Here is a 13421-nt window from a genome sequence, read left to right as displayed (position 1 = left end):
TCATTCTTCTCTTCCACAGAGTAAACAATCCCAGTTCGTTCAGCCTCTCCTCATAACTCATGTGTTCCAGTCCCCTAATCATTTTTGTTGCCCTCCGCTAGACTCTTTCCAATTTTTCCACCTCCTTCTTGTAGTGTGGGGCCCAAAACTGGAGACAGTACTCCAGATGAGGCCTCATCAATGTCGAATAGAGGGGAATGATCACGTCCCTCGATCTGCTGGTGTTAAGGAAAAGTTAGCATATGTGCACATGTGACTTCATTTTGGTTTGGGGCCCACCATTGTCTAAAAGCAAACACATCATGCACCAGGAGGAGTGTTCCTTAGACACTGCATTCCTGTGAAACCCCCCCCACCCCCTTGTTTCCAGCCTGTCTCGATTCCCGGTTTCTGTTCTTTGTCTGTTCCTAACTCCCTGCCTCCTGGCCTTGATTGAGCCTCCCATCCTGATAAGAAAGGCTACTGGTGCATTGATTTAGGACCATGTTGTGTAGTTGAAGTAACGGTTTAGCACAGGGGATGCACATAGCAGGGATAGGTGGTAGATAAGGGAAGGGTTTGTCTATTGGCTAAGGTTTCCGATGCACGAGGGCAACATGCTTTGCTAAAAGGTATATAATTTCTGTATAACCTGCATTTGGGGTCCCCTCCTGATTAACAGGGGGGCACCACACTCGAGCGTAATAAACTTAGTATTTTTGGGAACTCTGCAGTTGTGGACTTTGTTCGTGTGCCTCAGCCTAGACTTGAACTGTACGTGACCTATAGGGTATAATTCGTAGCAGTTCCTGTGCATGACCTATCAGGTATAATTCGCAGAAGTTTGTGTGCGTGACCTGTGGAGTATAATTCGCAGCAGTTTGTGTGCGTGACCAATTGGGTATAATTTGTAACACTGGCAATGCCCCTACGTATACATCCCAAAATGCCATTGGCCTTCTTGGCAACAATGGCACACTGTTGACTCATATCCAGCTTTTCATCCACCGTAACCCCTAGGTCCTTTTCTGTAGAACTGCTGCCTAGCCATTCGGTTCCTAGTCTGTAGCGCTGCATGGGATTCTTCCGTCCTAAGTGCAGGACTCTGCACTTGTCCTTGTTGAACCTCATCAGATTTCTTTTGGACCAATCCTCTAATTTGTTTAGGTCCCTCTGTATCCTATCCCTACCCTCCAGCGTATCTACCTCTCCTCCCAGTTTAGTGTCATCTGCAAACTTGCTGAGGGTGCAATCCATGCCATCCTCCAGATCATTTATGAAGATATTGAACAAAACCGGCCCCAGGACCGACCCTTGGGGCACTCCACTTGATACCGGCTGCCAACTAGACATGGAGGCATTGATCACTACCTGTTGAGCCCGACGATCTAGCCAGCTTTCTATCCACCTTATAGTCCATTCATCCAGCCCATACTTCTTTAACTTGCTAGCAAGAATACTGTGGGAGATCGTGTCAAAAGCTTTGCTAAAGTCAAGGAACAACACATCCACCGCTTTCCCTCATCCACAGAGCCAGTTATCTCATCATAGAAGGCAATTAGATTAGTCAGGCATGACTTGCCCTTGGTGAATCCATGCTGACTGTTCCTGATCACTTTCCTCTCCTCTAAGTGCTTCAGAATTGATTCCTTGAGGACCTGCTCCAAGATTTTTGCAGGGACTGAGGTGAGGCTGACTGGCCTGTAGTTCCCAGGATCCTCCTTCTTCCCTTTTTTTAAAGATGGGCACTACATTAGCCTTTTCACAGTCATCTGGGACTTCCCTGGTTCGCCATGAGTTTTCAAAGATAATGGCCAATGGCTCTGCAATCACATCTGCCAACTCCTTTAGCACTCTCGGATGCAACACATCCAGCCCCATGGACTTGTGCTCGTCCAGCTTTTCTAAATAGTCCTGAACCAATTCTTTCTCCACAGAGGGCTGGTCACCTCCTCCCCATGCTATGCTGCCCAGTACAGTAGTCTGGGAGCTGACCTTGTTCGTGAAGACAGAGGCAAAAAAACAATTGAGTACATTAGCTTTTTCCACATCCTCTGTCACTAGGTTGCCTTCCTCTGAATGTCCCAAGGTCTCCATCTGGGGTAAAGCAGCAGGAAGAGTGTCTGCTCACCGCAAGGCACCTCCTGGTGGTGGCATACAACAAGGTCTTACTCCTTTCTTCTTCGGCAGCAACTGCCTCTTCCTGTGGTGTGGCCCAACCTCTGAGGGCCAGCTCAGTCCCAGGGCTCTCCCCTGCTGGGATAGTCCAAAGAGCAAATAAAGGGGATCAGTCAAGTCCAGCATTCATATGAGAGATTAGTGCTTCCCTCTCAGGCTGTCCCTGCAGCAGGCTCTCCCTTCCCTCATGGAAGGATCTTTGGGCAGTTGTTCAGGGGGAGATTCTGCCTTCCCTCAGATCCTCTCCCCTGCTGCTGCCTGTAGCAGGTCTTCTCTGCTTCCTGGTCTTCCGCAAAATGAGCTGCTCCCCTGCCTTTTTGCCCGTCTCAAGCACTTCTCTTCAGACTTGATTTCTCTTCCTCATTTTCCTGATACTCTACTTTCAGAACGTTTGGCTTCTCTTAACTGAATTTGAAATGAAGCTACAAGTTCAGTGGCTTTAAGAAGTAATCCTGCTGCTTTGGATAGCTCTGTGTTTTGTCTGTTTTGTATAGGTGTTTGTCTTTAGATTGTAGCAGCTTTGAATCAGCATTTAACATTTCCAGAATCTTTCTTCGGAGCACAATGGGAAGAATAAAACTAAGATTTTTCCATTAATTACGTTAATGATGGAGGCTTCTAAAATTCATTGGCATTTTTGCTCAGGAGAATTATTTTTGTGGGTGCCTCCATTGTGTCTAAATACTGAATGTGAGAGGAAGGATTCAGAGTAGCAGCTGTGTTAGTCTGTATCCGCAAAATAAATGTGTTAGTCTCTAAGGTGCCACAAGTACTCCCGTTCTCTTGTTGAGAGGAAGGAGTGATTCATACTGGTTGTTGATCAGTTGTGTAGTCAATTGCTAGACCAAGCTTTCATTTCTTATCATTTGTTCAAGAGGCCAAATAAGTCATGTCAGGTTTACTGCTCTAACCCCATAATAAAATACCACAGGAAAAAGCTTTTATATGTGTAAAGGTTCAGATTCACCACTGCGGCGCCTCCTCCTGGTCATTGGGAATTAGCTCCTCCAGCCATCGGAGTGCCCTCTGCAGGCCAGTGATCTGCCTTACCACCGGCCCTTGTGTTCCTCCCGGGACCCGGTGCCCCTTTCTCTGGGGTGCTCCCCAACCAGGGGAACCCCCAGCCTCTAACCCCACCTCGCCTCAGTCTGGACTACTGCCAGTCCCCACTTAGCCAGCAAGTGGGTTTTGGACCTGCTGCCTCCGCCTACCCATGGGCTGCCCCTCTGTAACCCTGCACCTATTTGGCCTGCAGCCTGAGGCTTTCCAAGTCGGAGCTCCCAGCTCCTCTGGGTGTCCTGCTCGGCACCTTGCAGCCAGGCCCTTCTCCCTCTACAGGCAGAGGGAGACTGACTGGGCTCCTGGCTCACAGCCTCCTATAGGGGCCAGCTGCGCCTGATGGAGCTGGCCACAGCTGCAGCTGCTGCCTTCATCAGCCTGGGCTTTCCCCCACAGCCCCAGCCCTCTCCCCGGGACGGCCTCAGCCCTGTTAGGGCCGGAGTGGGGAACCACCCCGCTACCGGAGAGAGAGGTCAGTCTGTTAGGGCTGCCCGGCTAGCTCGGGCTCTCCCTCCTCCTCTCCAGCCACCCTGGGCTGTTGCTGTGGGCTGGAGCTCTCTCCTTCCTTGGAGGACTACTGCTGCTGCTACCACTGCTGCCGAGTGAGGAGGGGGGCCTGCCAGCCTGCCCCCACCACCCATCACCTCTGGAGGAAGAAGCCAGGACCCCACTCCTGCCACCTGTGAGGGGTCCTTCCTGCCTGGCCGCCAGGGTTGCTGGAGCTGCTGTTGCTGTGTTTGTCCTGGGGAGCTGCTGGCGCGTGGCGCCGGAAGAGGACTGACAGGACCGTCGGCTGCTGGAGGAGCGCACGGAGACTCTGGGGACCACTGTGGAGGGGGCCACTGAGGACTGAGTGATTATTGAGCTGCACTTTTGTGGTGGGGGGCCTGACTGTGTTTGTGGGGACATAGGGAGTGTGGCATGGAGCGTGCCCCCGGCCCATCTGTGTCCCTCCCTCGACCCCCACCAGCACCGTTGCCCCCTCTACCATCCCCACCAGCCACATACCATCTGCCTCAAGCTCCTGCCTCCAGGACTCAGCGGCTTGCCTGGCCTGCCATGCCCGTTTCCACCATTTGGGCCCCTTGGTTCCCTTGCCCCACCCCCAGCCTGGCTGCTCCCTTTCCTTTGCGGCCCCCCTTGCCCTGATTGACCCTCCCTTTGTGTACCCATGCCCCCTCCCATGTGCTTGGGTGCCCCGCCCCAGTTTTGGTTGATCACTGCACCCCCCTGATGTTATTGTGACCTTCCCTCCCCTAGAGCAGCTAGACATCCATACTAGGTTGGTGACTGACCCCCCAAGTCCTTGATAGCCCCCTTATCTGCCCCCCCTATTTTGGTGCCCTCCTCCCCTGCCTGTGTAAGGGTACTGTTGCCCCCTTACTAACATTCAGTGGGGGTGTTTTAGTGGCCAGCTCCCAGTACTAAAAAGGGGGAAGGGTCGATGGGGAATCAGGACCCTGAGACTGACAGCCCCCGGGAAGAATGGGGAGAGGCCAATGCTCCAGGTCAGCCTGAATGACAGCGCAAGCTGGCTAATCAGGGAGTCAGGAAGCCAGGGAGGTCCTGTTCTTACTGTGAGCTGGATTTGCCTGGGTCAGACGGAGTGGGGCCGACCTAAGGAGAAAGCAGGGGCCCGAGATGAGCTGGGGAGCAGAGCTGGGCCAGATCCAGAGAGAGCAGACCTGTCCTGGGGCAGAGCTGCAGCAACCAGAGCCAGAGGGGCCAGAGAAGCAACCCAGGGAGCTGGAGGCAGAGCAGCAGCAGTGCAGAGACCGAGTGGTGGAGCTGGGGCTGGAGCAGTCCAGAGCTGGGTGCGGTGAGCAGCTGGGGAGAGCGAGGGGGACCCTGGGCAGCAGGCCCAGCACAGGGCGACGCCTCAGCCAAGAGGCTCTGCAGGCCAGGCTTGGATCGTAACCCCGACTGGGCAGGGGCGATACTGGGAAGAAGGGTCCTGCCACTTAGAGCCTGAGAGCGTGTGGCCACCACCAGAGCAAGTGTCCAACCCACAGCATCCCTGCAGCACGGCCAGGGCCTGAGCAGGAGGCCTGGGACTTACAAGGAACAGACTGTGAACTGCCCTGACGTTCCAGAGACGCTGTTTGTGATGTTCCCTGCCACAGAGTGGGGTGATGTGTTTCCTTTAACCTTTCCCATTTTTCCTTAATCTTTTTAAAATTAATTGTTGATTAAATAACTTGCATTTGCTTTAACTTGTATGTAATGGTCAGCGGGTCAGAGAAGTGCTCAGTGCAGAGAGAGTACCCTGGAGTGGGGACACCCTAGCCTCTGTCCTAGGTGACCACAGCAGGGTTGGTGTCGAGCCCCCCAGGAATCCTGGGCCCAGCCTTTTTGGGATTATGAGGACTCTGCCAGACAGGAGCGTGGAAGGGGAGTCCTCAAGGGCAGGGAGGCCACTGGGTAAAGGAAGTGGGAGTGAGGACTCACATCCTTTTGCTAGCCCACTTCACCAGGGTAGTGCAGAAGCCAGGAAAGTTCCCCACAATAGCGGGACTATTCCCCCGCTTACACCCACAGCCTAGTGGGGAGGAGGGGTTCACCTGCTTCCCCTCTCACCCCTTTCTCTGGGTTTTTTGCCCTCCTTCCCCTCCCTCACAGCTCATCATGGTGGGAGACACAAAGGGTGGGATCCTTGGCGTGGACCCTGCCCCCGCACCTGCCCTCCCCATGCCCCCCCAAGTCTGTACTTCAGCCACTGCTGCCGAACCACCGGTTATCACCCCCGCTGGGGCACCGGCAGCAGCAGGCAATGGATTGACCTGCGCTGCTGTCACGTCTCTCGCCCCCTCCGATTCTGGGGGAGCTTGCCCAGCCGGTGGGAAGGGTCGGGGCAAAAAGAAAGGAAAGAGCCCCACTAAAAAGTCTAGGCCCTCCATGGCAGGGGCTGCCCCCACTGCTGCAACCCCACCATCATCCGTGGCGTCCCTCCCCACTGCTCCCTCCACCAGCACCACAGGCGCCCCCCCTCCAGCCATCAGAGCGTATGCCCAGATGGCGGTGGCCCCCACACCAACTACTACGTCGTCTCTCCCAGACACCGCCGCTGTTACCATCCCTAGCAGCCGGGGCCCCTTCCCCACCTTGACCAGGAAGCATGGCGTCGGTTGCCTCCTAGTGCCTGCCTCACCCCACATGGATACCTATTGGGGGCGTTGGCAAGGGGGGTAGGGCCCACGGCCATTGTGGCAGCCTCCAAAATGTATGGCAAGGTCATCTTCTTCCTTGCCTCGGAGGCCGCAGGCCATAGGTGGTGGAGAAGAGCCTGACAGTAGGGGACGTGTTCGTCCCCCTGGAGCCACTGGAGGACCTGGGTGCCCGTGTAGTTCTGACCTTCGTTCCTCCTTTCCGCTGCAATGCTGCCCTGCTGTGCACCCTCTCTACCCTGGGGAAACTGATCTTTGTCATCAGCCCTCTGCCGCTGGGCTGCAAAGACCCCGCCCTCCGTCATATCCTCTCCTTCCACCGGCAGGGGCAGCTTCAACTGCCACTGGCCGTGCATGGCGGAGAGGTGCTCGAGGGGTCTTTCCTGGTCCCCTACCAGGGGGCCCATTACCGGGTGCATTATTCCACGGGGGAGGCCTGGTGCTACCTCTGCCAGGCGATGAGGAATGTCTGGAGGGACTGCCCCTTGGCCCGACATGGAGAAACGCCCGGGACCCCCGAGCCCCAGCAGGGCAACGGCCCTGTCATCGCCGGCGCCCCGGATGCCCGGCAACTGGATCTGCACCTCCTCCTTCTCAGCCCACCACTTGTCCCGCTCGGGTACAAGGGGTATTTCCAGGGGAAGGCGTTCGACGGGTTGGACCACGGGTATCTCCTGGGCACTCTGCTAGTGTTAGGCTTCGGACCCCAGTTTCTGGGTTTTCTCCAGGTGGTGTACGCTTCCTCAGAGTGTCTGGTCAGGCTTAACTGGACTCTGACAGAGCTGGTCAGATTTGGGCGGGGAGTATGGCAGGGGTGTCCCCTCTCGGCCCAGCTGTACGATCTGGTGATGGAGCCCTTCCTCTGTCTCCTCCGCAGGAGGTTGACGGGGTTGGTGCTTCGAGAGCTGGAGCTGTGGCTGGTCCTGTTGGCATATGCTGATGATGTGCTCCTCATGGTCCACGGCCCGGGCGACTTGGTGCAGGTGGAGGCTTTCCAGGCCATCTACTCAGCAGCCTCCTCCACCCGGGTCAACTGGGTCAAGAGCTCTGGCCTGGTGGTCAGGGATGGGTGGCAGGCGAGATCCCTCCCACCCACGCTTCAGACCATTGGGTGGAGTGCGGTTCCACTGCTCTATCTCGGTGTTTACCTTTCTGCCACACATCGGTCTCCGCCAGAGAACTGGCATGGTTTACAGGGCAGGGTGATGGAGCGGCTCCAGAGATGGACAGGACTACTCAGGTGCCTCTCCCTTTGAGGGATTGTGCTGGTACTCAGTTAACTAGTCCTGACCATGCTCTGGTACCGGCTCAACACCCTGGACTAGGCCTCAGGCTTCCTGGCCAACCTCCAGACGGTGATTTTGGAGTTCTTTTGGCCAGGACTGCACTGGGTATCAGCAGGGGTCCTCCATCTGCCCCTGGAGGAGGGAAGGCAGAGTCTGAAGTGCCTACACACTCAGGTCCATGTCTTCCACATCCAGGCCCTGCAGAGGCTCCTTTATGGTGCAGGTAGTCCCGGTGGAGAGTACTGGCTCACATCTTCCTGAGCCGCTTCCGAGGGCTCCAATACGACGAGCAGCTCCTTTATATCGATCCGAGAGGTCTTCCGCGAGACCTCTCCATGCTGCCGGTCTTCTACCAGGACCTCCTCTGGACCTGGAAACTGTTCTCTGTGACCAAATCCATGGTGGACACTGAGGGAGCAGATCTTCTCGCTGAGCCCCTGCTACACAACCCCCAGCTCCGTGTGCAGGTGGCAGAGTCCCCCTCTTTGCGCCAGAGGTTGGTCCTGGCAGAAGTCACCAGAGTTGGAGACCTCCTGGATTATGACCGGGGAGACTGGCTGGATCCCCTGACGCTCACTCAACGTATATGGCTCTCCAGGTCTTGTACTCCCCGGCACGTACTTCAGGAGGTGAGGGCCGCTTTGCCGCCCACTGCTCGGGTTTACCTCGACCAGGTCCTGCATGAGGGCACGCCCTGTTCACCCACCACCCCAGGCCCTCTGGACCTTTTCATCAGGCCCCTGCCCCATGGACCCAAACGGTCCCCACCCCTTCTCCATGAGCCACCTCTATGACTTGCAACCGGTTCGTTTCCAGACCGCACCAAGGAAACAGCTGTACACGCTCGTCCTCCACACCCTTTACGTCCTCACCCTCGTGTCCCGTCCCAACACAAAGTGGTGGGACCTCCTGCCACCTCTAGAGAGTGAGGAGCCCCGGTGGGTCAGCCTATACACCACCCTGGTCCCGAGGCCCACCAGGGATATCAGCTGGAGGCTCCTTCATGGGGCTGTGAGCATGGGCGTGTATTTGGAGCGGTTTACCTCTATCCGAGACACCTGCCCCTTCTGTGGCATGACGGAGACTCTGGCACACGTTTACTTGGAGTGCGCCAGGTTGCAGCCCCTATTCCGGCTCCTCACAAATATCCTGTTATGTTTCTGGCTGCACTTTTCCTCTCACCTCCTACTCCATGCACTCCCTATCTGTGGCCCCACGAAGTAACCAGGACCTCCTGGTCAGCCTCCTCCTGGCCCTGTCTAAAATGGCCATCTATAAAACAAGGGAGAGGAGGTTGGCTGATGGAGACTCTTGTGACTGTGGGGCCTCTTTCCAATCCTCTATCCGTTCACATATCCAGGCAGAGTTCCTCTGGGCGGTGTCCACTGGCTCCCGTGACGCCTTTGAGGAGCAGTGGGTGCTGTCTGCAGTTCTCTGCTAGGTGTCCCCATCAGGATCCTTTCTTTTGATGCTTTGACCACACTCCTGTCCCTGTTATTTCATTAGTTGTCCCACGGAATCATTTGGTTTCCATGTCCTGTAGATCCTCCCCTCAGGCTATGGGGTTTGGGAGGGGTCCTTATGCAGTGGGCGGGCTCCCGCCTGCCCACTTCCCAGAACCCAATAGGTACAATATGATACCAGTCTCTGGGAAGCAATCTTGTGCAGTGATGTTACGTTCACCTTACGCAGAAAGTGTGCTCCCCAAAGTTACGCGTTTCAGATTGTATCATTTCTATGAAGAATTCACAAGTTACACATCTCTTTACCCATCACTAAAATCCAACCCATCTGTTTGTCCTAGTTCCCTAATGTAAGTGGGGAAGTACTGTGGGGAACTTTCCTGGCTTTTACATTACCCCAGGGGAATTTGCTGAGGAAAGGCTATGAGTCAAAACTCACACTCCCTTTTCCCCCAGGCCTGCCTGACATCAAGAACTCCCCTTCCATTCTCCTATGTGGCAGAATCCTCATAATGGTGACATGGCTCTGCCCAGGATTCCTGAGAGGCTGAACCCAAAGTTTCATCATGGTCACTTAGGATAGGAGCTAGAGTGTCCCCACTCCAGGGTACTCCCTTCACATTGGATGATTCCTTGACCCCCTGATCACTAAATTAAGTTCAATCCAAATATAATTCATTAAACAGCAAGTGTAAGAATAATAAACCAAAAAAGGGAAAGGTTCATGGAAACAAGAAACCCTGCTCTGTGCGCATGGGGATATCACAAAGAGCCCTCTCTAGGATTCAAGGAAAGTTCATAATCTCTTCCACTCCAAAATTGACTCCAAAAACAACTGCAAAAAGCAGTACATTATTTTTACTTAAAGGTGATGTCGTAGTTAAATACAGCAGTCCAGTTCTCAAAAACACACCATTTCCTAACTCTCACCAGTAAGCTCTGGTACAATGCCCTCAATTCCTGTAGCAGCTTTCCTGTATTTGGACTTTCCCACTGAAACACTAGCATTATCCTCCAGGATTTGTGATGGATTCAACATAGAAAAATCAGGTACATTTTGCTCAGCGAATCAATGTCCATATGATAAAGAACTTCAGCACTGCCTTTTCTTTCTTTTTCTCTTTGGCTATCTGAAAGTGTAATTTTTGTTTGTAAAACTGGACAAGAACAATAACCACAGAGGGACTAATGGAAAACTACTTTGCATCAAAATGCTACAGTGTCTTATGGTAGTCTTAGGGCAGGTCTACACTACATCTGGGATCGATGATCTGAGATCAATTCACCGGCGGTCGATTTAGGAGGTCTAGTGAAGACCCGCTAATTCGACAGCAGATGACTCTGCAGTTGACCCCCAAGAGGAAGAGTAACATAAGTCAATGAGAGATTTTCTCCATCGACAGCCCTCTCTCCGCCTTGCCACAATGTAGAACCCGATGTAACTTGACCTAAGGTACATTGACTTCAGCTGCCTTATTCATGTAGCTGGAGTTGCATAGAGTAGGTTGACACGATGAGAGTAGGTTGACACCGCGGTAGTGTAGACATAGCTTAGAGTCACGGAAAGGCTAAGTAACAGGGTGTGTGGGGAGGGAGGCTGATGGGTGACAATAAAGAGGTCAAGTGATGGTCAGAGAGAGGTAACTCAGCAGTGGAAAGAGCAGTGCTTAGTGATGGAGTGATGAGACTTTGGTTGGGAGGAAATTCTCAGACTGTGAACTTCCACAATCCTTAGCTCAACCAAACTGGGACAGTGCACCCCTAATTAATGAGGAGATATGCTTTCCTCCTCTTGTCACACAGGTTTCAAGTCAGTGGCCCCAGGTAATCACCTTCGGCAGGTGTATTTGCCTACTTTGTCACAAAGCTCTTTGGTTTTGACCCCATAAATGATAGGATTGAGCATGGGAGGGATGAGGAGATAGAGGTCAGCCAAAATGACAGGAGGTACAACTCGTAAGAACTGCATAGTCAAGGAAGGCTGAATTTTTTTACAGATTGTTTGTGAGCATACTCTTCCTCCATGCCAGGGGTAACTGGGGAACCATGGTGCTCACAGAACTTCTGGTCTTCCTCCCAAACTGCATCCCACTTAGTGCTGTTTCACATACTCTCTGACAATTTGACAGTTCCCTGATGGACACTGCAGGCCTGAGAAGATATCGTCTCTTGTGTCTGCAGAACTTTGCGTGAACTTTGTGTCTGCAGAACTTCTGCAGGTGTATTTGACTACTTTGTCACGAAGCTCTTTGGTTTTGACCCCATAAATGATAGGGTTGAGCATGGGAGGGATGAGGAGATAGAGGTCAGCTAAGATGATATGAACATAGGGTGCGATGCCTTGACCGAAGTGGTGTGTAAGAATGGAGAAGAAGGTAGGGGTATAATATATCAGCATCACACAGATGTGGGCTGTGCAAGTGTTGAGGGCTTTCTGGTGGCCTTTCTTAGAGGAGATTCTGAGGACGGCCCTGATGATCAGACTGTAGGACAGGGCAATGAGCGTCAGGTCAAACCCATTGATTACAAACATTAGCACCAAGCTGTATATCCTGATGACTGTGATGTCCCCACACACCATCTTCACCACAGCTATGTACTCGCATTGCGTGTGCGGGATAATGCGGTTGGCACAGAATGTCTGCTGACTCAGGAGCAGGGATAGGGGCAGAATGAAGAGAACAGCTCTTATCAAACCTGCAAGCCCTAGCTTAGCTATTTGTGCATTACTGAGGATGGTGGCATATCTCAGAGGGTTACATATGGCAATGTAGCGATCAAAGGCCATTGTCACGAGGGTGGCTGAGTGCATAACAGAAACCGTGTGGAGGAAGAACATCTGGGTGAGGCAGCCAGCCAGAGTAATGCCTTTCAAATTGAACCAAAATATGCCCAGTGCATTTGGCACGACGAAGGTAGGTGTTGCAATGTCTGTAAGTGCCAGTATGCAGAGCAGCAGGTACATCGGCTTCTGCAGAGTCTGCTCCTTACCTACAACAGACAGAAGCGTGAAATTTCCCAACAGGCTGAGAATGTAGAATGTAAAGAAAGGAATGGAAATCCAGATGTGGGCAGCCTCCAGTCCAGGGATGCCCGTTAAGATGAAAATTGAAGCGTCAGAGTGGGTGAAGTTGAAAGGTGCCATGACGCTGTTGATGCATTGATATGACTCAGAAATGCTCAAGGTGCCTGTAAAGGGAGAAAAGCACAGCAAGGGGGTTACATGCTTTATAACAAATGATATGGTAAATATGTTATAATTATGAACATTCTCGGAGTCTTCTTGAGTGAGGAGTGAAGAACCACCAACGATGTCACTCCCTGCTTTGTATAGCATTCGCTTATGGCGGGAACCCTTTGTTTCAAAACTTGGTTTCCAGACTAGTTTGTGGGAAAATTACAGACTCCCCAAGATGGAGTCCAGAGTTATGTGGTCTGGTCACATGGACTTGTAGAGTCATAGCATCCATTATGTATAGGCTGTCTGAAGCATTCTCAGGGAGGCTCACCAGGTGGGAGACAACTTTCTCTGAAGGCCTATTGTTTCTGCCAATGTCTCATTGCCCTGAATAGGCTGCTCCCAACCAGCGATCTAGACTGAAACCAAGTTCCCTAGTGGGCGTTACCCAGTTGTAATTACATTTGAAATGCAGAGAAGTAGTCAATATTCAGAACTTCTGACAAAAATCATAAATGCATACAAAAAGGATAATCATATTCAGAAAGTCATAACTTTTCCAATGACATCTTACATAACCCATCTTGCAAAGGGGTATATTGTCACAAAAATATCAATGGTTATTTCTACCAGTGAAATGCCTGAAGTTACATAACAACAACAATTGGAAACAAAACTGAGTAAAGTTTGTGACACCCAAATTGTAGTTCCGTGGCTTGCCAGGGGAAAGAGACCGTGAAACTCCCCAAACGCACTCTGTACCAAGAAAGGTCCCAAAGTTGGCCTTGGACCAACAATCACAAAATAAAAAATAATTTCAGCAGCACTGTCCACCTGTCCACCTACATGATGCTCTGCGACCCTATGACATTCCCCCGTGGTGTTATCTAGACTGGTGATCTGTTAGGTCACCCTGGTCCTTGACTGTGGGAGCCAGCCTTCCCCTGCTCAGCTGTGAGAACCCCCACTCCTGGGCTCTTCACTCACAGTCTCTGGCATGTAAGCTGCTCCTTGGATTGTGCAACCGAAAGACACTAGCCAATATCTCCAGTAAAAGACACAACACAAGAAACCTCCCTCTTGCAGTGTCCAGGTATGCCCGCAGGACACTGCA

At 52.6% G+C, this 13421-nt stretch overlaps 1 protein-coding gene across 1 annotated transcript; it reads right to left on the bottom strand.

Annotated features, from left to right (window-relative positions):
* Nucleotides 1-10870: 10870 nt before the first annotated feature.
* Nucleotides 10871-12308, bottom strand: LOC122461908 (putative olfactory receptor 52P1). The gene has a single exon (XM_043523426.1). It carries the CDS (start codon nucleotides 12272-12274, stop codon nucleotides 11222-11224), a length of 1053 nt encoding a protein of 350 aa, XP_043379361.1. The 5' UTR covers nucleotides 12275-12308; the 3' UTR covers nucleotides 10871-11221.
* Between the last annotated feature and the right edge of the window lie 1113 nt (nucleotides 12309-13421).

The sequence above is a fragment of the Chelonia mydas genome, chromosome 1 (genome assembly GCF_015237465.2).
Source record: "Chelonia mydas isolate rCheMyd1 chromosome 1, rCheMyd1.pri.v2, whole genome shotgun sequence".
NCBI classification, from domain to species: domain Eukaryota; kingdom Metazoa; phylum Chordata; order Testudines; family Cheloniidae; genus Chelonia; species Chelonia mydas.
The sequence above is the reverse complement of the archived record's forward strand: the minus strand, read 5'-3'. Positions and strand labels throughout refer to the sequence as shown.